Source organism: Rhinolophus hipposideros (assembly GCF_964194185.1).
Source record: "Rhinolophus hipposideros genome assembly, chromosome: 9".
Taxonomy (NCBI): domain Eukaryota; kingdom Metazoa; phylum Chordata; class Mammalia; order Chiroptera; family Rhinolophidae; genus Rhinolophus; species Rhinolophus hipposideros.
Window position 1 is genome coordinate 54,467,358 of NC_138055.1, and position 27,180 is coordinate 54,494,537.

The 27,180-nt window shown below is 41.7% G+C and overlaps 1 protein-coding gene across 5 annotated transcripts in view; it reads right to left on the reverse strand.

Annotated features, from left to right (window-relative positions):
- Positions 1-4,792: 4,792 nt before the first annotated feature.
- Positions 4,793-27,180, reverse strand: part of CBX5 (chromobox 5) — a 34,953-nt gene continuing 12,565 nt past the window's right edge. The window contains exons 1-6 of one of the 5 annotated variants that reach the window (XM_081061535.1): positions 26,007-26,098; positions 25,771-25,871; positions 24,050-24,225; positions 19,381-19,567; positions 16,244-16,344; positions 11,576-13,259 (exon numbers count right to left, since the gene is read on the reverse strand). In XM_081061535.1, coding sequence (XP_080917661.1) covers positions 13,109-13,259; positions 16,244-16,344; positions 19,381-19,567; positions 24,050-24,183 — 573 coding nt within the window. In that variant the 5' untranslated portion in view covers positions 24,184-24,225; positions 25,771-25,871; positions 26,007-26,098 and the 3' untranslated portion in view covers positions 11,576-13,108. Of the gene's footprint in view, positions 13,260-16,243; positions 16,345-19,380; positions 19,568-24,049; positions 24,226-25,770; positions 25,876-26,006; positions 26,104-27,180 lie in introns of those variants that run through there. The other 4 variants (XM_081061536.1, XM_081061534.1, XM_081061532.1 and 1 more) reach the window with 4 other exon arrangements.

The following is a 27,180-nucleotide window of genomic DNA, read 5'->3' on the forward strand; positions in this document are numbered from 1 at the left end:
TGGGGATTATCTGCTGCCTTGAATTACCTAGGCCATTACTCCCCTCCATCAGAGTGACTCAACTTGGACTCAGTGGAACTTAATCTATTCAAATGAGCACAAACATATTCAGAGCATTATATTCAAATGAATACATCCCTCTGTCATACACACACAGACCGGCCATTTCAATGGAGGGAAGAAAGCAGCTGTTTGCCCGATCTCCTCTTTGGAGACAGTTCTAATGCGCACTAGGGTACCCCTACCTGCATCCAATGAGACACCTGTACCGTCAGTCCCTAATGTCTCCCCCATACACGCTCCCATCTCGTACCCTTCCTGGGACCACCTAAAGCAGGATTAGAGATCGGGGAAAGAAAACATTAGGACTCCAGGTCCTCCACCCGCCCACACCAGAGTAGAAATTGAAGTCATTCAGGATGCAGAAGGGCCTCCCGAAGTAATCAAAAATATTTTTTAGATTTTCAGGGTGGTCATCCATTCCAGAGCAGACTGTTCTCAGAACATGTGATGGTAAGTGCTACATTGATTCATTGCCCAGACCTCTTCAGAAGTGAAGTTCCACCCATCTGTGCCTGGGTGAAGAAGACATTCTGCCTGGAAGCAGAGGATGCAGTCTCAAGGGCCTCCTTGCAGGCCCCTCTGAGCTTCCACATTCCTCGCATCTGTGTTTTGGTGGGTACAAGTGGGTACGTGTGCACGCCCCACTCCCGCTCCCCGCACATTATCTGTTTTTCCAAGCCTCTCATCTCCATCCTTCATTTCATTTCAGTCTCCCAGTTTTTTCACAGGGACAACCTTGTGCCTCCTTCTCTCGCTTACCACTATCCAAGGTTGCAACTTCATCCCTAACCATCCCATCCAGCTCAATCCAAAATGGAAACTCTCCCCTCTCCTTTGAGCCAATCACCTCTCTCTACAAGCAGGTTGGCCCTGCCTTTTAGGGAGGGGGGAGAAAATCAGGGAAATGGTTTGTACCTGTCCATAATCCCTTAGGTTGATGAATGGGAGCCACAGGAAACCCCCAAAGAGGAAAGTTTTTATTCCCATGCTGAAAGGCAGCAAAAAATTCAGACAGAAAAAAGGATCTAATTGGTTTAGCTGGACACTAAAAAAACAGTGATTTCCAGTCTTGTTACAACACCCCAGATGACTCCAGTCATCTCAAGGAGGGTTAGGAAATTCTCAAAATTGATTATCTTAAAATTTTTAACAGAAAAATACCACACAGAGAACTGATTTTGGGGCAGCCAGATGGCTCAGTTGGTTAGAGCCCGAGCTCTGAACAACAGGGTTGCCGGTTCAGTTCCCACATGGCCAGTGAGCTGCGCCCTCCACAACTAGACTGAACACAATGAGCTAACTCTGAGCTTCCAGAGGGGCAGCCGGATGACTCAGTTGGTTAGAGCGAGAGCTCTCATCAACAAGGTTGCCGGTTCAATTCCCACATGGGATGGTGGGCTGCGCCCCCTGCAACTAAGATTGTAAACAGCAACTGGACTTGGAGCTGAGCTGCGCCCTCCACAACTAGATTGAAGGACAACGACTTGGAGCTGATGGGCCCTGGAGAAACACACTATTCCCCAATATTCTCAATTTAAAAAACAAACAAACAAACAAACAAACAAAAACAGACTGACTTTGTTTTTGTGGGGATGGCAAAGGTCCCTCTCCCATACAAAACCACAAAGAACCCAATAAAAATAGAAACTGTTTTTATGTCTAAAATAATCCGTTTTAGACCTTATTGATGAAAGAATCAGTAGATCTGAGGATGAAGAGATACTCCAATCCCCAGGAAAAGAAAAGGATGGCAATATTCCTGTTCTCCACACTTCCAAAGGGGAAGAAGAAAAATAATCTGAACTTTTCTTTCCCCTCCCAACACCTTCCCTCAAGCCCTCTTATTAGCTGTCTACTCCTAAAACAGGGATAGGAAAAAAAGGCAGAGGAACTGGGAAGATGATAAGTGTGTGTGTGTGTGGGGAGTAACAGAAAGGATGATGAACAAGAGAAAAAGGGAGGCAAGCAAAAAGGGCAGAGAAAACATGGAAAGAGGGCTCATCCTGTGTCCTGGTCTAGAAGCTGGAGAGATGTGCCCCCACCCCACCCCATCCGACCCTGCTCTCCATGGAGCATCATGGCAGCTCCATCCCCTCTACCTCCCAACTCCACTGCAGACAGGACTGGAATGATGAGGCAGGAGCCAGAGAAAGGGGGTATGTGACAGAGGACAAAGGAGCACAGCCAGGCCCAGTTCTCTGGGACCTGGGCTCTCTTGGCTCCCGCCAGAAATCACTGAATCATAAAGTAGCAGGTTATAGGGTGTGTGCGTTGTTTTTTTTGGGGGGTGGGGGTGGGGGGCCAGGCTGCTGCATAGGGTGGTGCTGCTTGGTATTGGAAATAGCATGAGGAATGAACGGTCCATCCCATTCCCACATGGCAGACAAGGGCTTCAGCTTACCTGCCCTCCTTCCCCTGGTTGCAGATCTCACATCTGTCCTCACCCCCACTCTTACTGCAGATGGAGCAGCAGAATTTCATAAGCTGCAGTGGTTGTAGCCAACACCTCAGCTCCCTTCCCCAGAAGCAGCAGGAAGAGGGAAAAAAGGGTACAATAACCCCAAAACTTCTCATCTGGGCAGCCCCCCAATTTATTAGCAAACTCAATTCTCAACATCTCTTCCTCTCTCCCTGGCTCATAACCAAATGATCACACCAGGATTTACTAAGAGACGCGAGGCTGTTGAGCAGGCATCGCCCCCCTACCCCCACCGTCTGGGCGGGGGAGTCACATTATACACAGAGACGCACCTGTTTCCAGAGGCGTCGTGGGGTAAGAAGAGCTCGTAAAGAGTCCTGGGTTGTTGCAAGAAAGATAATAATTTGATGGGGTTGAAATTAAATGTCCAAATTGAGGCTGCTTATGGAATTTAAAGGGGGTGATGGTGCAGAGAACATGGGGTGGAAGAGACCAGAAATAGGAAAAAAGACAAAGAAAAACACATATGATATAGTAGACAAAGGGGAGAAACCATAAAAAAAAAATAGACACACAAATAAAAACAGAAGCTGAGAGGAGGGTGCCAGCACCTGGGAAGCAAGATGTTACAGCTGCAGACGGGGTGGGGGAAGCAGGAAAGCAGAGTGGGAAGGGGAAACAAAGGCAGAGGAGCCAAAGAATAGAGCAGACCCTTCCCATCCTGTGCCTGCAGTTCGGCCATGACTTTCAATAGGGTACGTCCACGAGGTTTCTCCCACTCATGTTTCCTTCATGCTTGCCCCCATGTCTGCATGCGTACACCCACCAGTTGCCTCTGCTTTTGCATAGTCCCCCCCACACCACCCCAGGTCACTCAAGACTTGGGTAGCAGCTTGGAGTGTCCAGACTGTAACGGGCCCCTCTGCACATGCAGCCGCCCTCAACGCCAGGCTCTCACCCCCAGCGCACTTCCTCCCAAAGGCAGAGATTGCCTGGGGGCTGCGTGCTCTACCAGGGTGATTCCATGCTGTGTGCTCAGTGATGCAGCTAAGCAGACTCTCACAGCGATCCCTCCATTTTCTCTAGCTGTCAGTGCTGCATCGATTTCACTAGCTCTGCAGCTTATTTTAGTGCAGACAAAAGGGGAGGCGGAATTGCCCAGCTCTGGGCTTCTCCAGTGCACTGAGTTGCCACTCAGTGTGAGAAGAGTTACGGGAGATGATGAGCTCATCTGAATGAGTACCGTGCAGGCAGACCCCGACACACTGGACGGAAAAACCAAGACATGGTTGTTTAGAAGTGGGAGTGCGAGTGTCAAAACGCTGGAGTCCTCTGATGGGCCCGAGGCACAAAGTGGCGGGATGGTGAGAGAACTAGAAAGAGATCGAAAGGGAAGGGGGCAAGCAGTCCCAGGCTTCAGAGTTAGGAAATAAATAATGTTCCGAAGGGTCTGCCTCTGAAGTGGGCCAAATGGCTCTCCTGTCCCATGTTTATGGGGTCATGGACCATTAAACCAGCCAACCTACAGATGTCTTCATAAGACTTTACGAGATTAGACTGGGGAGAACCTATAACTCAGCAGCAAGAAGGGAAAACGAGGGGAAAATTGCAGAGAAGAGATGGCGAAACAAGAGAGCTCAGCCTACGGAGTGACATTTCAGTTAAAGGACGTCTGGGTTCTGGGATCCCTACCTTCCTTACTTCTCTCTTCTGTTTCTGCCCATTTCTATTAGATTCAGGACTGCATCAGGTTTATATTACCCAATATATTCTTGGTTACTTACATACCTTTTCCTCCCTAATCCAACTTCTACTTGCCCACCCCTCAAACTATGTTCCTGACCCACAATCATTTGATCCTCAGTGAAGACCGTCTCTTTGGTATTTGTGAAGCAAATCAGGAATAGAATAAAATAGTTATATGTACAAACTCACATATATTGATTTTCAAACCTGGTTTAGATTGTCAATGTGGTTTTCCACAAATTCTAACCAGGAGCTGACCCTTTTAGGGGTTCCTGGGTTCCTAAAGGGTAATGTTTATTCTCTGAGCCATTGGCAGCAGAGATGAGCAGAGACCAGGAGGGCACACAATCTGCACTGGTTAAGGAAACAGATCAAGGAACTGGATACGTGTTCTTACTCAGGCTTGCGCCACCCTGTGGCGATTTGCAGAATGTCATAGACCAACATTCCTTAGGAAAATAGCCCTTGTTCTTCAAGTCTCACTCCTCTTTCAGAAATGCATGGGCCCCAATTAAGGAAGGGGTGTTAACCCCCAGATCTCCAAACCACCACTCAGGATCCGTATTTGAAAAGCAACCATTTATTAGAACCAATACAAGAGTATGAAAAGAGGGAAAAGAGGAGGGTGGAAGAGGGGGAGAGAATGAGGTCTGCATCTGATGTCAGTTGTGGAAACACATAAATTGCCTACTTTTAAACATTTACATTTAAAAGACGAACATATATATGCCACTTATCCTAAAAAATTTATAAATCAAAAGCAGACATGTTTGGCTGAAATAAAACTAAGAAACACAACCAAAACTCCCCCACAAACCAAAGTCCATAGAGAATTTAATTTCCAATTTTTCCATTCAGAAATCTGGCTACGAAGTGTGATTTGTTTTGCTACTCAGGATGGTACAGAGTGCTAAGAGAAACCCAGCCTCGAGTTTCTTAGATCCCCTCTTGTGGGAAGGGGTGGGAACGCCAGGCGAGTCAACTCCTGGCTAGTTGGCAAGATGTCAGACTGTTCTCTCCATCCTCCAGAACTCCACAGAACCGCCTGGTTCCGCCGCCAGTGCTGGATGAACAAAGGAGCAGAGTCCACAAAACACGGAGAACCAGAATGTGACTGCAGCAAGGGGCCAGGACCTTGTGCTTCTTCATGGGTTACACGTCTAGGGCCAAGGACAGGGAAAGGAAAAGCCCTACTGGGAAGAGGAGCTGGCTGAGCCCCTGAACTGAGATGGAGAGTAAGGTTCTCAAGCCCACACCTGGGCAAACAGAAAGCGTCCATAGTTTTCCTAAACCAGATGAAAAAAGGTCAAAGCCAGGTTTGGACTGTGGACACAGAGAAAGAATGACAGATGCTGAATGCAGTGAATTGGATGAAGCTTTAAAGAGTATCAATGCCTAATTCTGAGTATTAAACACATCTCTAGAAAAACCATTTTCCAATGTGGCTCTTTTTTGGTGGGGGCTGGAAGTGGTTACGTTTACTGAACCAGCTGGCTCCTACAGAGAGGTGAGGCTTCAGTACAGATACCACGAAGGGGTGCAGCGACCCAGCTGTCCTGGGGTCAGTTTTGAGAGGGACAAGCAATGATATAAATCAAACCCACTGTGTCTGCTTTGCTCCTAAGACAGTCCAAGTCTGTTCCGAGCCCATGGGGGATGGGATCTTAACTCCCAACCTACAGACAGAAACAAGCAGTAGCATCTCTGCCTCATGATTTCCTAATCCGATGCTCTTGGGTCTGAAACGGCCTCCCTTTATGGATGTGAAACAGAACATACTACGTGCCTCCCCCCAAAACATCCTAAGTAAGTCTGGACTATTAAGGTTCCAACATTCACAAAAACACTGTCAACATCTGAACTAGCAGCTTTGATGAGGGGTGGGGAGCCGAGGTCACTAAGTAGTTCCAACCTTGGGACAGCTCAGTGAGGACTAAAGCCTATGTCAGGCCTAGACTTTGGCTCAAGGCATCCTCCATCGAGGACCCTCGAGTATTCGATCAACTTTGATTTACAATGCCTCACAACACCCCTGGTGAGGTAGGTCAGTATTATTACCCCCATTTGACAGATGGGGAACTGAGGCATTGGAAGGAGTGACTTGCCCAAGGTCAGCCATTGTGAATCGGCTGAAGCGGTTGGCACAGCCAGCATCCACTCAATTGTTTCACTCCCCAGAGCATTTTACTTCTCAGAGGACACTTGGGAGCAAAAGGAAGCTGGTAAGTACATCTCACTCTACAAACAAGATGAACTCAATCCGCCCACAAGCATTCACTGAGGGCTATTATTTATCAAGCATAATGCAAGGAACCTTGGAGAAACAAACTGCTTCTGAAAACCACGTGTTAATGGGTGTTTCGAAAATAAAATTACAGTTTAAACATTAAGGCGAAGGACTAAGTCACATTGATTTCCCAAAGTTCTGTACTAAGTAACCCAAATTCCTAAAATCCAGATTGAAGCAACAAGACCACATTCAAGTGGGAAGCTAAGAACTAGTTTCCCCAGCAGTGGTCTCGGTGTGCTCTGAGCTGCAAGGTTGATGGGGAAGGCCCAGCAACAGTGGTGGCAGCGGCGGTTCAGCATCAGCAACACCCTGTACAGGCTAAGACAGGAGCATAGGAATCCCAGCACCATGACCACCCTCCTGCTGCTTCTCGGCCCTGCCCAAAATCGCCCGAAGTCAGTCTCTCCCCAACCTTTCTACCTCAACTCACCTGCGCGAGTTGCAGTATCTTCATCAACAGCTCAAGATTAACGATATAAATGGTGACCCTATTTTTCAATTCAGGGAGAGGGAGTAAAGTGTTCTATTAGTCATAAGACTCTTGTAATATTCTTTTCTCCTGCCAGAGGCAGAACTCTAACAAAAGAAAGGCAAAACAAAAAACACCTTTCCCCCCTCCTTTGGATTTACAGTAGATTCTGACAGAGATCATTATGACCCTTATTCTAAAACTAGTGGGACAAAACTAAATCCACAGCCAGCCCTGGTTTAGAATCAAATACTAAAGCTACTAGAAACTGCAAAACACTGACTGGAGCCTTAAAAGTGCTGTGACACGATTAAACTCTATCTTCTCCAGTCTCTCAATCTACAGGCAGGAAGCCCCCCGCCCCCCTTTCCTCCATATCCCCTCACAGTAGCCAGAACGGCAGAAGCTCAAAGAATGATTTATCAACACACACGCTATAGTGTTCACCAGGGAAACTCTAGGTCTAGGAAGGACCAATCATTCCAAGACCTAAATATAAACCTTTTTTCACTGATTGCTAATCACACCGAACAAGTCCAAATGATGACAAAGTTCAAGATTGATTAAAGTGGCAATGACAGTTCAGGTTCAATCTTTGTTTGGAATTCCTCAAAGTGTGACAAACTGGCCACTGGGGCCTGGATCAGCCGTGAGGGTCACACCTGCCAATGCCAGGGGACATCACACATACAAAAAAATACAGAATGGCGAGATAAAAAGTTCACTGCATTCAATTTGGCCTAATTTCTTGGTAATAGTTTCCTATTAGATTTTCTGATTAATACTGATGGCTCTTACCTAGGCTGTGATAATTAGGTTTTGATCTATTGTGACATTAATGATCACAATCAGTTGACTTTGAAATTGTCTTAATTAACGGCTCTTCCCTTGTCAGTTGCCTCTAGTGCAGGTTCTGTCCCCTCCCCCATCACCTTGTTTTAACTCCTTCTCTTACTGATCTTAGGGACAAATAGCATTTGGAGATCACTTTCTTCCCATAAACAAAGATTTTAAACTATTTTAAAACATTTCTCTGACAGAGGAACAATATGAGATGATATTAGGTGAAATGAGAATTGGGATGAAAAGGCAGGAGAACATGCTGTCAATGAATAGGAAAAAAAATCCATCTTAGAAAGCCAAAGCCAAGCACGATGTTAAAAAGTGGCAACGACAAGTTGCTGTAACTTTAAAAAAGACAAGATGAGGTAGTTTAAAATTCAAGAAATCCAGCGCAAGCAAAAAGAAACTAAAATTTTTATGAAGCTATCCAAAGAAACTTCACACTGTAACTTTCCAGAGAGTTATTCTAATTCCTGGGAATTCTGACTTCCAACTAGTCAACTCTCAATTATCCAAGCAAAGTACCCTTTTCTTGTGGTCAGAACTAAGACATTTCTTAAAGTCAGACTGTTTCTTAACAGCTAGGCCTCATCCTAGATTAAATCCAAAATTCTGGAGTATGTGGATTTTGGCTAGGGTTTCCACATAATTGACACAATCTCTACTTAGAAATCAATCTCTGGCAATGTTGAATAAAACTACACCGCCCAGAGTAGATGCCCAGGTGTTAAGAGATGTGCCCCAAGATGCCTTTTTAGCAAATCTCGTAGCATTGCAAAATGTGTCCCTGTTTTAGGCTAAAAGCCAGCCTTATGTTAATTCCTCCAAAAGGGATAAGCAACTGAAAAAGGTGTGAGCAACTGATAAAATGTCCATGAGGAACAAAATGTTACAGAACCCACAATAATGTAACACATAACGGAATCTGCAACATAGTTAATACTTTTCACAAGCAAGGATGAACTATACCATTAAATACTTTGGCAAAAAGCATAAAATAGGGACCAAAATTTGGGGTTCTCAATCCCCACTCACCTGTTCTCTCAGTAATAGCAGCATTTCTAACTAACCTTCAGTTACCTTTATTTTCTGGAATAAAACAGGCCCTTATTGTGGTCTATCTATGGCCAGTTAGCTCAGTTTATCCAAGATCATAGGTCTTTCCCACATATGAACCATGTTACCCTCCTTCTTAAAGGCCATCAACTGTATCAACCAGCTGTCTGTCTCTGCCCCCAAATCAGAATAAACTATTATAGTCAGTTTATCCCACACCATTATGAGAGTTCCTTGAGGTCCCGTAAGAATCTTTTTGAACTTTGTATTCCCCATGCCAGAAAATGTTTGTTGAATGAATAATGTAACACTAATGTGGCTGAAATATGGACGGCTCAGTACAAACCCACCACTATTAATTGGGAGGGAGCACCCAACTCTGAGCATTTGCTCTTGGGTGCCAGGTAACATCTGTATTTTTGAAAACATAACTGATGATCAGTAACGCCAACATGAAACTGGAATACACTGGATCCAGACCTTTCCTCTCTCCACCTTGCTGCAAGTATGTATGCTTGGTGGCCTGATTACAAAGATACAGACCTCACATTACTACTTTGTGCTCTCAAAATCTAAACCAAAAGGATGGAGCCATGGGTGCAAAATAAGCTTTTCCTTTGACCTAATTTGTGAGAAACAATTTCCACATTTCAAATCTAATTACACAACCCTTCCTGGGGTTCTCATACTATTATTGCAAAGTAGTATTTTAGGCCCTTGAATTCAAACCCTAAAGGCAAAGACAATCATTCCCCAACCCAAACACAGATCCCTCTGTACTTTAGGGGAGCTGGCCCATACATAGATCCAACAAAATCACAAGATGAAAATCCCAAGCACCTCTCCCAAAGCCCTATGAAATGACCTGAATATACGGTAAATAGACAGCAGGGTGGCTACAGAACAGGACCAAACTTTCAACAAAAAGTGGAACACAGATATGGCCGGGGGACAGCCAAGGACTATCTAGACCAGGGGTGTCCAAACTTTTTTCAACGTTTTTCACCAAGGGCCACATGCGGTAAAATACACAAACAGCAGGGCCACTCACTCGAGGTGAAATACGTATTGCCTCACCTGGTTTATTTAAGTAAACTAAGTATAGTTTTGGAATTTGCTGCGGGCCAATTAACAATGGACCATGGGCTGCAGTTGGCCCGCGGGCCGCAGTTTGGACACCCTTGATCTAGACTTTTGAGTGTTAGGAGCACCACAGGCCCAAAGGCTCCCTTGAGCAGAAAAAAACTGGACTGCAGGGAGAAAAATGATATGGCTCTCTCCAGTTTAAAAATGGGTGCTTCCATCAGAGCTGATATTCCCAACAGCTGATCTTAATGTGAGGGCAGCAACCCAGCCCAGGGCTCAGAAAAGCAACTACATTGACCTTGGTAGACTCTTTTAGGAAAGGGTCTACTACATTCTGTGCAAGGGAGATCCGTGAATGCTGATTACTAAAGAAATTCATCATTAGAAAAATGTTTTGGAAGGACTAAACACGAAAAATACACTGAGCACCTGGGACCTACATGTTTAAGAGTGCTTAGCCCATGGCTACTAACTCTTCTGAAAGGAGAAAACCCCATGAAAACAAGTTTCTGTTTGAGGTTGCAATTCTCCAAGGGCCAGGACAGCTACTCAGCATTAACAAATGCCAGAGGCAGAGGCAGGCATCTGGCTTCCTTTCCGCTGAGGGCTGAAACCTGCACTGGCCTCTGGCTCCCTACATTCCTACAGAAGTAGCTGTGAATAGGCAGGGAGAGAACAAAAGTTGTTTGGGCGGCACTCAGTACAAGACCATGATTCAATAAACGGTGGACAGAAAAAGATGAATGGAATGAAGAGTAAGGTATTAAAAAGGGTGATGAATAGATAATACTGGGGTTATTATGCTAAAAGAAAATCAGATTTTGATGACTGTCTTAAATATTACCTAGAACTGACAACCACACGTCCCACGTTTCTCAGCATCAATCTCAGTACTAAATAATTGTTTTGTCCATATGCTAGATTTTGGTAAAAATATGGTCACTATGATTTATATGCCCACTGCGCCTGGAAGACACACTTTGGCTACATGGATAAGCTGTCATTTTCTCCACCTGCAAATTGAGACCCAGATCACTTCCTCAGGGGGGCTCTCGCCTACTTTTGTCCTATCCTTGTCTACCCTAATTCATATTCTTGGTTACCTGTATGACAACTCTATTTCCTGACCATGCTTTCTTTTAGATAAGTACTGTTACCTAGCACTTGATCTAGGCCTTTAGTTCCTTCACAGAGTAAAGGAAGATGAAGATAAAACTCCTATCCATTTGAGGTATGGGTTATGAGTTCTTACCTAATCACATGACCATTCAGGAGTTTCCTGGATGACTTAAACCAAACTCTTCATTGTTCCAGTCTTGTCAGGCCACTGCATCAATAGCTGTCTTCTCAACTGGGCAGTGTAATTTTTGACATAATTTATACAAGCACACAGAATTCAATCAGCAGCTGAGCAGGGAAGCAATGTTAACAAATGCTATGAATGGGTATATGATTTGCATATTATTCGGCTCATCTGTGGACTAGAGCAATCTGTCCATTCCCCTCGTTACTCTGAATAATCCAGAAATGGTTGAATGCTCCTCACCAGACAGCTATGTTTTAAAAACCAAAGCAACAAAAACCTCAGTGGCTGGTGAACACTAGAGTTAAGGCTATTTCAAGCATTTATTTTTATTTCCTCAGCTTTTGAGCTGGAACAAGGATGCTCAAAACCCTGCTATTTCCTTACTTTTAGTCTTGATTCTCCAGCCCTCCCTCAACTAAAGAAAAAAAGGGTAAAGAGAAATAGGACATCTCGTGGTAGCTAAAGGCAGAAGGTTATGATCAGAAAAATAAACTCTCAATATAATGGCAAAACAGGATGAAGCCAAAAGGGAAATACTTTGCTGAGTTGGGAGAGAAGGTTATGTCAACATGCTAATACCAGAGCCTGTCACTCTGAGGTGATAGTCTTCCATGGAAATGCATTCTTAAAAAGAAGATAGAACTAAGAGTTTGAGGGTGGAAAAAGGAAGAACATTGATACTTTGGGGACTCTTGGCAAATCCAGGAGTCAACAAAGCAGGAAATTTATAACTATAAATGCTATGAATATTTAAAATTGTTATTGTGGCCAATGGTTCCCCTCTAAGAATTCCCCACTGAAAATAATGTCATGGAGAGGAAACTTGGGTCCACTGAGAAGTGAGGGTCAGGTTTGAAGCCTCTTTGGTTAACAGGAATGCTTTGGGAGGCCACAAAAGTTGGCAGGGTTGGAGGGTGCCTAGCACCTTGGCACAAGCAAGCACCAGGCAGTCACTCACACCTACATAAATATATAGTCCAAATGTGAGGGATGGAAGGAAATAATACATATATACCACATGTGATAATAAAGACAACTGTACCCTACCCCATCATCCTCATGTACTAATAGCTAAACATCTCCACAGTTAATAATTTTGCCATTTTATGACAGACTACACCACTTTGCAGAAGCAGAATCAGGGACTGCTAAGAAACAAGGCCAAAAGTCCTGGGGCTAAAAGGAGCGCCTTAACAAATCTGAATGTAAAATTTCAAGTCCTCCAATGGGTGGAGCTATTCTGGGAGGATGGGTGAGGATGAACAACAGAGGGTGGTCCAGAAGACCACACCAGGGACCCTGTATTCCCCTGGGTAGAGCTGAATGATGCTGGGAAAGCCCCAACAGCTAGGCAGTTGCTATTGGCTTTTTAAAAAGATGGGCAACGTCTTTTCCATCCCAACATCTCAAAACAAAGGCTAGCTGATCATCAACATGTTCTAAGAACCAAAATTCATCATCACTGTAACAAAATCCCCCAATCTAAAAAGTGACCAACCCTGAAAAGATCAAGACTCTAAGGTGATTAAAAAGGTAAAATTCATCTTGAGGTCACAGGGGAGCAGAAAGAAGAGATCAGGGCAAAGGAAAAAATGATGAGAATTACACACAGTATGTAAATGCCTGGTCTTCACAGAGAGACACTTATCATGAATCAGACCATCAGTTATGTTACAAGAGAACCAATACCAACATTTCTCCTGTGGAGCACAGTGATAAGCACATTTTTTATGGATGTGTTTAGGATAGAAGGGGGTGGGGAGAAGGGACAGAAAGCAGGGAGGTGAATGTATTATGTACAAAGAGAAATGACAGAGACCACCCCCTCCTTTAGCTCTTTGCTGTTTCTTTCTCTTTGTTTTCCGCATCCTCAGGATATGCGTGCCACGTCAGTCTCTCTTCATAAAATGCTATCACAATCTGTGGACATTTTACATTAGCTTCTTTTGCAAGAACCAGGTCTGCTTCATCTGTGTCTTTCCTGGGGAGAAAGAATAGAAGGCTTAAAAGGAGAGAAAGTAAGAGTGAGAGTCTGCCCAAATATAGGTTTCTGTCATTATCTGCATATAACTGGCTTGATTTCCTCTTCATCCTGATTTCAAAGTGCGAAGAACCCTACCAGTTCAATATTTTCAAGGAGAAATTTAAATAAATTAATTAAAATTACAGTAGTGCCGCCTTACCTGTGGTTTTGCTTTTTGCAGTTTGTTACTCCTAGTCAACTATGGTCCAAAAATATTAAATGGAAAATTCCAGAAATAAACAATTCTTAAGTTTAAATTGTACGCTGTTCTGAGTAGCGTGATGAAATTTTATGCTGGCCTACCTGGGATGTGAATCATCTCTTTGTCCAGCATCTACATACTGTACATACAGTAAGAGATCTTGAGAAAGACCACTTTCACATAACTTTTATTATAGTAATTATTATAATTGTTCTATTTTATTATCAGTTAGTGTTGTTCATCTCTTACTGTGCCTGATTTATAAATTAAACTTTATCACACAGGTATGTATATATTTTATGTATGTATGTATAGGAAAAAACAGTACATCCAGGGTTCGGCACTATCCATGATCTCAGGCACCTATGGGGAGTGTCTTAGAATGTATCTACCATGATAAGGAGGGACCACTGTATTACTGAGTATCATTTAACTATCGTGTTTCCCCAAAAATAAGACCGAGCCAGACAATAAGCTCTAATGTGTCTTGGAGCAAAAATTAATATAAGACCCGGCCTTATCTTAATATAAGACTGGGTCTTGTACAATATATGATGTGATATATGATACAATATAATATCGGGTTTTATGTTAGTTTTTGCTCCAAAAGACGCACTAGAGCTTATTGTCTGGCTAGGTCTTATTTTGGGTAACAGGGTACTACACTACATCAGAAACAGAAATTTTCACAATTAGAATTGAGTTGGAAAACACTTAATCAAAACGCTGAAAATTATATAAATTCTGCTCCCATAATTTGTATTGGTATGAGTGAACACTCAATCCAACATAATGCAGCCCTAGTAATCATGCAGAAAGTGACCAATGCAGTTTCTGGATCATCTAAGTGAAAGCATCCTAACACTCCTCATCTTGTGGCCTTTTCTTTTCTTTTTTTTTCTTGTGGCCTTTTAAACACTCATTATCCTTTTAGTCAGCACTGTGGTTTGAAATAATAAAAAAAAAAATTTAAGTCAGAAACAGTACTTATAAAAGGGAAAGTAAGGAAAAATGTAAAATCTCGTGCTAACATGAAATGTAGGAATTAGATGCAAATTTCAACTTTCCAAGTTACACAGCCTCTACTACCAAGTATAACAAAAAAAATCTAACAAGTTCCTTAACCAGGATTCCAAACGAAGAAAAAGTTTAAATCAAAATTCCATTCAGGGTGACTGGTTAGCTCACTTGGTTAGGGCATGGTGCTGATAACACCAAGGTTGCTGGTTCAATCACCGCATGGACCACTGTGAGCTGCGCCCTCCTTTAAAAAATAAATAAAAAATGAAAAATTCCACTGAGATGTGAGCAAGGATTACTCCTTTTCTAGAAAATCAGATGTTTAATTCACAGCAGTACGTATTCTGGATGAGAAGAGGAGGGTGGAAAACACATGGCTTAGGGCTGGCCCCGGTGGCTCAGGCGGTTAGAGCTCCATGCTCCTAACGCCAAAGGCTGCCGGTTCGATTCCCACATGGGCCAGTGGGCTCTCAACCACAAGGTTGCCAGTTCAATTCCTCGAGTCCCGCAAGGGATGGTGGGCTCCACCCCCTGTAACTAAGATTGAACACGGCACCTTGAGCTGAGCTGCCGCTGAGCTCCGGATGGCTCAGTTGGTTGGAGCGCGTCCTCTCAACCACAAGGTTGCCGATTCGACTCCCGCAAGGGATGGTGGGCTGCACCCCCTGCAACTAGCAACAGCAACTGGACCTGGAGCTGAGCTGCGCCCTCCACAACTAAGACTGAAAGGACAACAACTAGACTTGGAAAAAAAGTCCAGGAAGTACACACTGTTCCCCAATAAAGTCCTGTTCCCCTTCCCCAATAAAATCTTTAAAAAAAACAAAAACAAAACCAAAAACAAAACACATGGCTTAAAGCAGATACTCAAATTTGGACTGTGGGGGAAAGCTAGTTAATATGTGACTAAATTCACAAGTAGCACATTGGCTGAGTGGGAATAGCAGTCAATACAGCTTACTTACTTCTGAACAGTACAATGATTCTTCAAAAATCGGCTTCTAGCTAGGTAATTTACCATCAAAATTTTGATCAAGTGAAATGTTAAGCCTTTTGATTATACTTTTAAGGTAATTAGCTTCCTCAGTGGCACTGTAGCACGAACTTTCTGTTTAGAGACCAAACTTAAATCACAAGCTCAGAATACCTGGAAATAGAGAGGTAGTGAGGGCCACACCATTAACCACTGTCTTTTAGAAACCAAATTGAGGGAAAGTAACTACACCTTCCTCTAAGAGCCATTCCCTCTACCAGATAAAGTAACTTGTGCTATGGCCACTATTATTCTTAATGTTTTTTGTTGAGATTATTTTTCTCTTTTAAACATTATTCAGTGGTCTTGGACCTCAGTGATGGCAGAAAGCCTTATTCAACTCCTATCCCATGGCCACAGGCTTATGGTCTAACAGCAAATGATTCAGAACTGTGTAAAAAAATGGTTAGGTCATATTTATGTTTCGTACCTCAAATCTACTTTTTCTCGTGTATGGGCTAATATAATGTAATTTGGCCTAATACCAAAACTTGAGGACGTCCTGAGTTCATTCCAAACCATAATTCCCATTCAATACTGACAGCGCGTGTCAGTTAAAGATCCTTGACAATCAAAATTCTTGGTTGGGGACTACTCAGTCTTCCCTCCCTATCTTCCATACAAATTCAAGTCACTGGCCAAAACAAACAAATCCACAATTGTAGAGTGAGACCCACTCTCGCTCACCATTTCATTAGGAACATTAAATCGCCACAGGAATCTGTCGCCCCAATGATCTTTTCTGGTTCCAGTCCTCTCTCAAAGCCCCGAGCGATATCATTGCTCTGCTATAAATAGAAGATGAAGAAAGGTTACAGCTTTGAGAACGAATAAAAACCTCCATTTCTCTGCTTAACAAAGCACAACCTAAGCTACTAGCACCTGATACCGTTTTTATCACAAATTCATAAAATTTTTAAAATTTAAGAAACACAATATTGGGTTACCCAGAGACAGTGATGCCAAAAGATATTTTTGCAAGAAGATGCAGCTGCCCTTCTAGTTTTCCTTTAAAGGATTAGGAGTGGTCCCTAACACTCTTTAATAACCCTTAAAATATTCTGGAGTCATCATGAGAACAACTCTAATCCAATCTCCTTAACGATATAAACTGACTACCCCTAAATTGCTTCTGAGATGAAAACAAGTCTCTGTTTACCCAAACTAAACCCTTTTTCATTTTATAGACGTCAAATACACATGACTCACAATCTTAATTTTCTTAGTCTTTTTAGTTTACCTAATATTAACTAGTATTTTTAACACTTCTTTCCAGTCATATGTATTTATGAAAGAACAGATGTAAGAATGATTCAAGGAAGTACCATAAAATAGCAGATTTCTTTCAGAGCTCACATACTGCAATATCCAAACACTTGGAAAGAGGCCATAGTCTGTGCCTGATGTGGATGAGTCGTTAGCATTAGAGAGAACTGGACAGTGATTCAAAACAAAGAAACTGATCATTCTCTAGGGGATTATTCAAATTTGGTCAGAACACAATCATGCAATCTAAACAAGGGGCACAGGATCTCATTGAAGTATGATGGCACTAGTGAGAGCAAAATTGCAAAAATTTATAAAAACCAGGTAATTTAAAAACCTTATTATGGAAGACAATGCAAGCTTAGTAGTGGCAACACAAAAAAAGATTTTAAAACACTGTCCAAATGAACTAATCTCAGATGTCTGATTTTGTAATAAAATCTCTTTGATCTAACACTCACCTTGCTTTCTTCTGAGAGATACAAACATACAGGGTCCACATGGTCCCCAAAGATACCAGAACCCACATTGGGAAGGAAATTCCATGCATGGATCAGGGGAGATACTGACTGAAAAACATAGCCTCTTTTGGGGGCGCTTAAAGGGAGGAGGTTCCCAGATGTGCACACAGCTGCTCACAGCTGGAATGCTGGCGCATGTACTGAGTCGTAAATCATAGCTGGCGGCTGAAAACAGTTTGCCACATAGGGAGGGAAGGGAAGAAAAATGTTCAAGCTGCTGAAAAGGATTCGAGGCGAGGAAAATGCTAAAATCATCACACAGGCAGTAATCTTAAATCATGCATAATGCAGACTAACAAATTTCTTCTGCAGTGGTCTAAAGAAAGAAACTCAATCCCCTCCTGTACCTTTAAAACATACAATCACCTATCTTCCCAGCTGCCTACCTGACAGCCACCAGCACTGCTGAGAATGCTGTCAGGGGCCCCAGGTGAACACTACAATGTAAGGGACACGTGGGAGTTATTTTCAAGGTCGGCAGCATCAGAACCTGTCCTAGGAACAAAACTCTGCATTGGGCAGTGGCTCTAAGCCAGACTGCTCCTTTTTTAAAAGGACAGAAGCCTTAGGTTGAGGAAATGCACACTATATGTCACAAATAGCTACTCAGAGGTCTTATGCTATGTTGTTTTCCAGCCTCTTAGCTAGAGAATTAATCAAATGACAAAAGCCAGAATACAAAGGACTAATAAAAAAGATGATGTAGTATAAAATTGTACACCTGAAACATATATTAACCAATGTTACCCCAATAAATTTAATTTAAAAAAGAATGAACCAAGTCTTAGCTCCTTAGAGAAAGGATTCTCAATTTTTTTATCGGTAGTTTAACACAATGATATACACACCTCACAATAAAATTAATGTGGGACAAAAATAAGGAGACAGACACAAACCCAGAATCCATTCTCACTTGCAGCCTCCAATCTTTCACTCTTATTTCAATCCTTTTTGGAAAGCTGGTCTCCCATTTTCTCTCCTATGGAGACCAGGAATCACTTGGGTAAGTCTTTATAAAATACTGATGTCTAATCCAACCCACAGAAATTTGAATTTAACTGGTCTGGAGTGCATTTTGGACACTGGAAGTTTTTAGAAGTCCCCCACCCCCGTGATTCTAATGTGCAGCCAGAACTGAGAACTAATGCTCTAGAAAGACTGGTATCCGAGTAAAATGAAGACAGACAGGGATGCTTATGACAGTGATGCTAGATGATTCAGAAGCGGATTTAGGCTTTTATTTTATTAAACTTTAAGAGTATGATACATCCTTCACCACAAAAGGCTTCGCAACCTTGAAATAAATGAAAGGAATGGACGCTGGGTGGGTGGGATGTGTGTATGTGTGTGCACAGATGGAAAAGATATAGATGAAAAAAGAGAGGCAATCACAGTGTTTATGTTAGTTACTTCAGACCTAAAGATCAAAAGGACTAACGCAACTGAAACAAACCAAAACTTCATAAACAGATTTTCCAAACTGAATAAAAAATATCAAAAGGAGGATGAAAATTAACTTATGTGCAGTACACAGAAATAATAATATCAAAAGAGAATACATCACTGAACTGTATGTACACTTTAAAATAGCTAATTGTATGTTATGTGAATTTCACCTCAATGGAAAAAAAAAAGAATATGAAGATTTGAAAATAAAGGCTATCTTTGGAACAAAAGATAAAAGGAAGTGAAGTGGTAAACATTTTAAAGCCCTTTTCTATTCTAAAAAAATTCACCAAAGACCCTTCACGTCTAAGATAGCTTAGCCTTCTTCTATGGAGAAGACAGAGTGACTGAATGTTTTAAAGGGATTTAATTTTGCCACGTTAATACGGTTCCGTGTAGATAGATTACATTTCTCATTCAGCCAGGAGGGGGCACTGTAGTTAATCAACATACCTCCCTGGAAGCTCTTTTGTTCAACAATTTTACCTTGCAGGCCATCCTTAGAACAGAAATAAACAAAATAAGGCTTTTTGGGGGGGAAGGTGTGTGGGAAAAGAATAGTTTGTGGGGAAAAGGGGAAAGGCAGCTTACCTCTCTCTTTTTTTTGGATTTGATATCATCAGCACTGTTTGAGAAACTGGATTTCCTCTTGTTACTTTCTGACTTCTCTCTGGGTTTGTTATTTTCACCCTCCTTCATCTTCTTATACTTTTTCATGAACTCAGAAATTAGCTCAGGGCAATCCAAATTTTTCTCAGGTTCCCAAGTATTGTGCTCCCTTGGGCAAGAAGAATGGAGAAAAAAGGAAAAGAATGAGGTGGGGAGGGAAATTCAATGCCTTATAGAGGACAAGTAGGCAAAAAGGAAAAAAAAAACCCTTCACTCAAAGGAGATAAATTTGATCCTAGGAATCTATCCAAAAGAAATGAAAAAAAGACAAAAAAGTTGGCAATCATTCATACCAGCATTTTAATAGCCAAAAGACAGAAAACAATTCAAATGTCCGTGAACTAGTGAGGGAATAAACAAAATGTGGTACATCCACACAATGGACTAGTATTTAGCAACAAAAAGGAACCCAATACTAACTAATACACACTACAACATGAAAGAGCCACAAAAACATTATGCCAACTAAAGAAACCAGATGCAAAAAATATGTATCATCTGATTCCATTGGCAGGAAATGTCTAGGAAAGACAAATTTAGAGACAGAAAGCAGATCAATAGTTCCCTGGGGCTGGATTGGGTCTTGGGATAACCACATAAGGGCTCAAGGGAATTTAAGGAGGTTACGGAAATGTTCTAAAACTGGAGTTTAGACAGTTGCTCAACTATAAATTTACTAAAAAAAAAAAAATCACTGAATTGTACACTTCCAATGAATGATTCTTATGGATTGTAAATTATATCTTAATAAAGCTATTAAAAATTCAAATAAGAATTCTGCTTTACAAGTGGCAAAATGTGATTTCAAACATATAATCACCTATGCAAATTGGGAGGATAATCTAATAAATCATGCACCCCCAATTTATACTGTCTTAAATATGTGACTTATACTTTGAAGAAATGCCAACAAATTATTGGAGGATTGGAAATAGTTATTTAGAAAAAAGGCAGTAAGGGCTTAAATCATTAGAATATAGACAGACCCTAAGAAGAAGACTCAGAAGTGGGATTAGGAGCACAGTAATTCAATGGTCTGGATTCAAGCCCGTTGTCAGTAGGTAGTCAAAATATAGTTATCTTAACAAGCAAAAACAAAAACAGCAACAAAAAAAACCCTAAATAATTGGGTTTAATTAAACTTGGAGCAAGGGAGTCCTATTATGAGGAAAACAAATAGCTGGTATTCATAAAGGTGTTCTCTGTAGTTGGGGCATGGGTTGCAGAAAACCAAACCCCCAACTCCATAAGCTTATGAAATCAAAGGAAGAAGTACCTACATGGGAGAAACTAAACCAGGAATCCTCTTCACTTCCTAGCCAGTGGCAGAGGTTTTTCTGGTTATACAGTGAGCACTAGTTTATATTAAGCTACATCTGTAAATATATCATAAAAGTAGTTTCTACAGTACGTTCATTGACTTGGGGCAAAAAAAAAAAAAATTATTTTATGCACTATCCATTTTAGATATTTTATTGTTTTTGTTTTTGAAATAAGGTATCTTTACCCTTCCACCATGTGAGGTTATAGCAAAAAGACAGCCCCCTACGAACCAGGAAATGGACCCTAACCACACACAGAATCTGTCAGCACCTCGATCTTGGACTTTTCAGCTTCCAGAATTGTAAGAAATATAGTTCTGTTGCTTATTTTTTCAAAAAGGAATCTTTAGAAAGGAATTGTTTGAATACATGCCATAACTTGACTTAAATAAGCAGAAGGATAAAAAAAAAATCTGAGATATTTACTCTAGACTGAAACAACTTCCTACAAATGGAGCTTAAGAATAAGACAAAATTTATTTCTAAATATTTGACCTAAAACTGGGAATGCTTTGGGGCGGCCGGATGGCTCAGTTGGTTAGAGCGCGAGCTCTCATCTCAACAAGGCTGCCTGTTCAATTCCCGCATGGGATGGTGGGCTGCGCCCCCTGCAACTAAGATTGAAAACGGCGACTGGACTTGGAGCTGAGCTGCGCCCTCCACAACTAGATTGAAGGACGACTTGGAGCTGATGGGCCCTTGAGAAACACACTGTTCCCCAATAAAATTTTAAAAATAAATAAAACTGGGAAAGCTTCTCCTTCACAGCTCTACTTTTAGCAAAAACAAACCAACAAACCCTCATATAGTAATCTATCCCCCAAATCCACAGACCATATAGTTTACTATCCCAGAAGAAATTAAGGTACCAAAATCAAGAGGCATGCCAACACTGTCACATAAGCAAATACATATGGTGGGGGGGGGCGGTAGGACAGTCTCTGTTTATAGCAAGGAAAGCCAGTCTTATAATGGAATTATCCCTTTTCCTACCAATTTGCTATTGCTATTTCTACATTAACAATTTGCACCCAAAAAACAGTATTTCTGACAAAGGACAAATGCTTAATCTGTCTACCCCTAGCCTTGTCTTTCCCTCTTTTGTCTATCTAAGGTACCACTACAGATATAGTTTCAAGGAGTACTTCCAAAACGCCCAAGAACTGGAAAATTCCAGTGATGATTCAAGGGACCCAATAAATACCTTTAAAATCTTTAGGTGTTGTTTGAATTCCTACTTCACAGTGCTCTAGGTCTCTCAAACTCATAGTTGTCATGTCCAAGAGCATAGTAGAACACCACTCCTCTTTAGAAACACGGAGGGCGTATTCCGATTGCTGTGCTACCCACCTTTGGTGCTGGGTGCTAAGGATGCTAGCTAGCCTCCAGGAGTGCACACTCTGTCCCACTGAAATCGCCAACAGTGCTCCCGACGAGAAACTTTGACTCATGTAATGAAATAACCTTATGTATGTTCTGAAGACTCCTGATTCATACCTTTGTCTAAAGGTACTGTCAAAACATTGAGTCTTTTATTACAGTATATTCAAGTCCTCCACTTGAAAGCTGTGATGTTCAATATGGTAGCTACGAGGCACATGGCTACTGAGTACATGAAACGTGACTAGTTTGAACTGAGATGTGCTATAAAATGTAAAACATATATCAGATTTTGAAGACTTTGCATGAAAAAATAATGTAAGACATCTGAATAATTTTTAATTAATGTCGAAATAGCATTTTGGTATATCGTGTTAAGTATATTTTCAAAATTAATTTCACTTTTAATGTGGCCACCAAAACATTTAAAATTACATGTGGCTTGCATTATATTTCTACTAGACAGCAACACTCTAAAGAGGCTAAAGTAGTTCCTATCAGTTCACTGGGGTTCTGAGAAATCCATTCTTTGTTATCAGGCATCCTGAGAAGATAATTAACCAGCAATTGAGGCAAAATAGCTAATGATTACACAGCTTCACGTATTTCACTTTTCAAGCTATTTTTTCTATACTTCAATATGTGGCTAGTTCTATTTATTCCAAAGAAATGAATAATCTACTTTAGTACTTCAGCTTAAAGCCAGTTATTGCCTAACACATTCTAGTCAACACTTCAGTATCATTCTTAAATCTCATTGACTTAAAAAGAGAGTTTTTAAGGTCTTTGGGGAAAAAAACAGACACATAAAGGAATAGATGGATGGGTAGGTTATATTAAAATATTCATATAGAAAATAAGTGGTATGTATCTGAGTGTTCACTCAATTTCTTTTGCCTCAGCTGTGTATTTGAAACTTTCAAAAATAAAAATGCGGGTCGAGGTGGAGGTGACTATGGTCTCAGATCTAAGACTCTCATGAAAATAAGTGCTTCCTCGTAGGACAGTTCTGAGATCCAAGGATCATTCTGGAAAGGTATGTATGGGATACGAGATCAATGACTTCTTCAATGTATTTATTTTAGCTTTGTTATATCCAAAAGAATAGTAACAATATAGTTAACACATTTACACTGAGCTTATATGTCAGGCTCTGTATATCTACCTAACATCTCTGACAAGTGTTATTTCTCATTCGTATTTTATTGAGGAAGAAAAAAGATTAAGGAACTTAACCAAGGTCACCCAGCTCATATAAGTGGTGGTCTAAGAATCTGGTTCCCAAGTCTGTGCTAACCAATTCATTATACTGCCTCTCAAAAGCATTCTCATTAGGGCCGGCCTGGTGGCTCAGGGAGTTAGAGCTCTATGTTCCTAACTCCAAAGGCTGCTGGTTCGATTCCTCCATGGACCAGTGGGCACTCAACCACAAGGCTGCCAGTTCAATTCCTCGAGTCCCGCAAGGGATGGTGGGCTGCGCCCCCTGCAACTAGCAACGGCTACTAGACCTGGAGCTGAGCTGCACCCTCCACAACTAAGACTGAAAGGCCAACAACCTGAAGCTGAACGGCACCCTCCACAACTAAGATTGAAAGGACAACAACTTGACTTGGGGGGAAAAAAAGTCCTGGAAGTACACACTGTCCCCCAACAAAGTCCTGTTCCCCTTCCCTAATAAAATCTTTCAAAAAATAAAAATAAAAAAGCATTCTCATTAGAACACTAGCTCCAAGAAGGGGGAGACTTTGTTGTTTATTGCTGAGTCTTCTGACTCTTAGAAAAGAAGTGCAGGTAGAGAAAGAAAAAGCAAAGGTGGTGGTGGTTCATGGGGAAATAAACCAAAGATGTCTACCTCTGCAGAGTCCTAAAGCCTAAGAGAAGGCACTTACTCAGAAAAGCCTTTCCACTTCAGTAGATATTCCACTTGCCCCTTAACCACACGCCTATCTAGCACCTTCTCCACGACGTACTCCTCCTCATCCTCTGAAGAACTGTCAGCTGTCCGCTTGGTTTTCTTTCCCATGTCGCACGCTGTTCCACCTGAAGGACTAAGGCCACTGGGTTCCTGCAAATGGGAAGGACAAAATGGTCAGAATCCACGTGAGCACTCTTGATGAGCTGCAGAGGGCATAACATAAAGTTGCCATGTACCCTTCTCTTGGGTCTTAAAACATTCTACAGAAGAATCCTAAGAATGTAATTTTAAAAAAGGGTCAATCCCCACTTTCCCTTCAGCTAACAAGACCAAAATTAAATGGCACAATTGTCTAACTCCTCTAACTTCAGATTCCAAAAGACAAGTGGTGTGGTATGTTACTCCTGGCTACTTCTGCAATTGTTTACAAGCCAGAAACTCAAAGAAAAATGTGGAAAACCTGCAGTTAAAAGAACTGTGATAGAAGTAAAAACCTTTCCTTTGAAGGTGATTAAGGTTCTTTATAAAAATGAAAAAAGAAAATCCACCACAATGTAAGTTTCCTCTGCTGTGTGCATCTTGACTAGTCAGTCTCTTAGCAGCACAAAAAAAGGCATGCTCAGGCATCTTTCACCACATTTGCAGTGACTCGGTACATTTCCCTTAAACAACTTGAGCTTGTCTCTTCAGAGCATCCATCAGCTCACAAAGGAAGGCTGACATCTCCAACAAACTAAGCCTCCTTTTACATTTGGGGATGGGAGGGAGGCGGGGAGAATAAATTTTTTAGTCCTAAAAATCAAAATTAGTCATTGGATTGTTCAGTAATTCTCAAGGCTCAACTAACCCAAATAGTTAAGGAGGTACCCTCTCCTCTTAACTGGAGTTGACTTTGGGCCAAAGGAAGAGGAGGAGGAAAAAGAAGTCTGGCCCCAGACTCACATCAACATGAAGCCTCAAAACACAGAGGAGCCATTCATAGGCCCAAGGAAAACTGAAGCAAGGCAGCACAAATGGAAATTGAGTTAAGCTCAGAAATATGCACAACCAGGGGGTACTCAAAGAGAATCTAGGTTTTTTCAATTCCCACGTTGTCACCATAATCATTTTTAAGAATTCTTCCTTAACAATGCTAAATGGTGCCTACAGTCTGGATTACAGAGTAGCAGGAATTGTTTTTCTTAGCTAAACTCTGTATTTGTTTTGCTGTAATCTTTAAAGATTTGTCAGCACTCTCTATAAAAATATTTCCATCTTGACCAGAAAACCACTCCCAGGATTAAGAAAGGCCATTACTAATCTCAGAATTTTGTTCAAGTCAAGTAGCATAAAAAGTTGCATTTACCACTTACTTCAAATTAGCAAAATTTAAGGAATTATTCCAAGTATATAGTTGGAAACCATATCTCCAGAACTTACTAGCAATAGGTTTGCACATCAAAAAAACTGCCTGTATCCATTACTGCCCTGTAATACAACGAAGTTTTCATTAAAATACTTTTTTCAGAAGAGGAGGTGGGCAGGAGAATGTAGACAAGGGGTTTCAAAATAATTTTTCCATGAATTTAGAAGAGTCCTAAGCTTCAAGGAAAAAATATCTGATTTGATTTATTTAAAATAAAAACAGCCTCCGACCTAACCAGAGACAGGAAATGTCATATTCCAGGGAGAGTATCCCACCCCACCCCCACTCACCTTGGAATTTCCGGGAGCTGAGCAGTTTAGGTCAGAGCGCTGGGGTTAAAACCAGCCCTGGGTTAGATGCATGCAGTTAAACATTGTGACTATGGCCTCCCCTGCCTCAACGAGGAAAAAACAAGGATTTACATATGTGTTCGTCAGTTTGAGGGAGAAAAGAGGAAAATCTCCCTTTATACCTTCATGCAGAAGAAGCGCCCCAAAGGGAGATGAATGGGGGCTCCCTCCCTTACCTACCGGATCGCCCCAGTTCTTTCTTTCCCTCTGGACTAACAGGAGGGGCCTCCCCTCCCAGGTCTGGGGCTTGGCGGGCTGGCAGCTCCCCCGCCCCCACCCAGCTGCCTGGGCGCCACTGCGCAGCTGTCCCAGTCCGTTGCCATGGCAACTGGCAGCAGTACTAGACTAAGGGGGAGAGGCAAACTGAAAAGTTAAAAGCCTTAACTTTCCTTTTCAGTGAAGACTGGGTGGAGAAGTTGGAAGGTACCTCCCTTGGCCTCAAGGCTAAGACATTCAGAGCTCAAGGGAGTAACTTCTTGGGTTTTAAATCCAAAACTTGTGCTTCCTCTAAGAGCACTGGGAATTAATCAATAGCATTTTAAGATCATCTAACAGGATTATAGCTCAACTGGAAGGGGGAGGGGAAAGGCTAGGTCCTTCTACAACAGAATCAGTGCAAACCACCCACCCCAATCCAGCCCACCAGAAGCACTTTAGACAAGGCCTCTTCTAACCATCTGTCACTGAACAGTTAATTAAAATTGCTTTGGGGGGGAAGATAACAGGAATGGGGGAAGGGTACTATTTCAAAGATACTACACAACTTTCCTTCTTCGGGAGATTACTAGATACAGAAACAGAACCCAGAGCTTTGAAGAACTACCAAAGAAACTTTAAACTGAAATTATAGGTAAACAAAAAAAATTTAACCTTGAAGTAGTTTTTAACAAGGAGGGGGAGAGCAGACCAGCCACAACCATTACTGTTAAATTAAAACCACTTCTCATTAGTTGTTTTTCTTTGAAACCAAGTTTTAAATTACCACCCATCCAAAACAACACACAATGAAAAATTCTATACTTCAATAATACCTAATATTTAAGAAAAGGAGGACTGAGATAAAGAAAAGAGATACTTAGAGATTTGCAGTTCCACAAATTTTCATTTCTCCTGGCCCTAAAGAACATTTTGGAGAGCTCTGCTTTACAGATACGTGTCTTCAGAGCTAGAGGTGGCTGTCATAGGCCAGTATGAAAAAGGGACAATCAAAAGCAACCCAACTGGGGAAAAAAGCAGAGAATGGTGACTATTTTGGTTATTGAACAGAAATTATAGGGTATGAGAGCAAAGCAGACAGTTCTCAACTACAGAGGATTTCCTCAACTTTGAATGGACCCATCCGGAAATCTG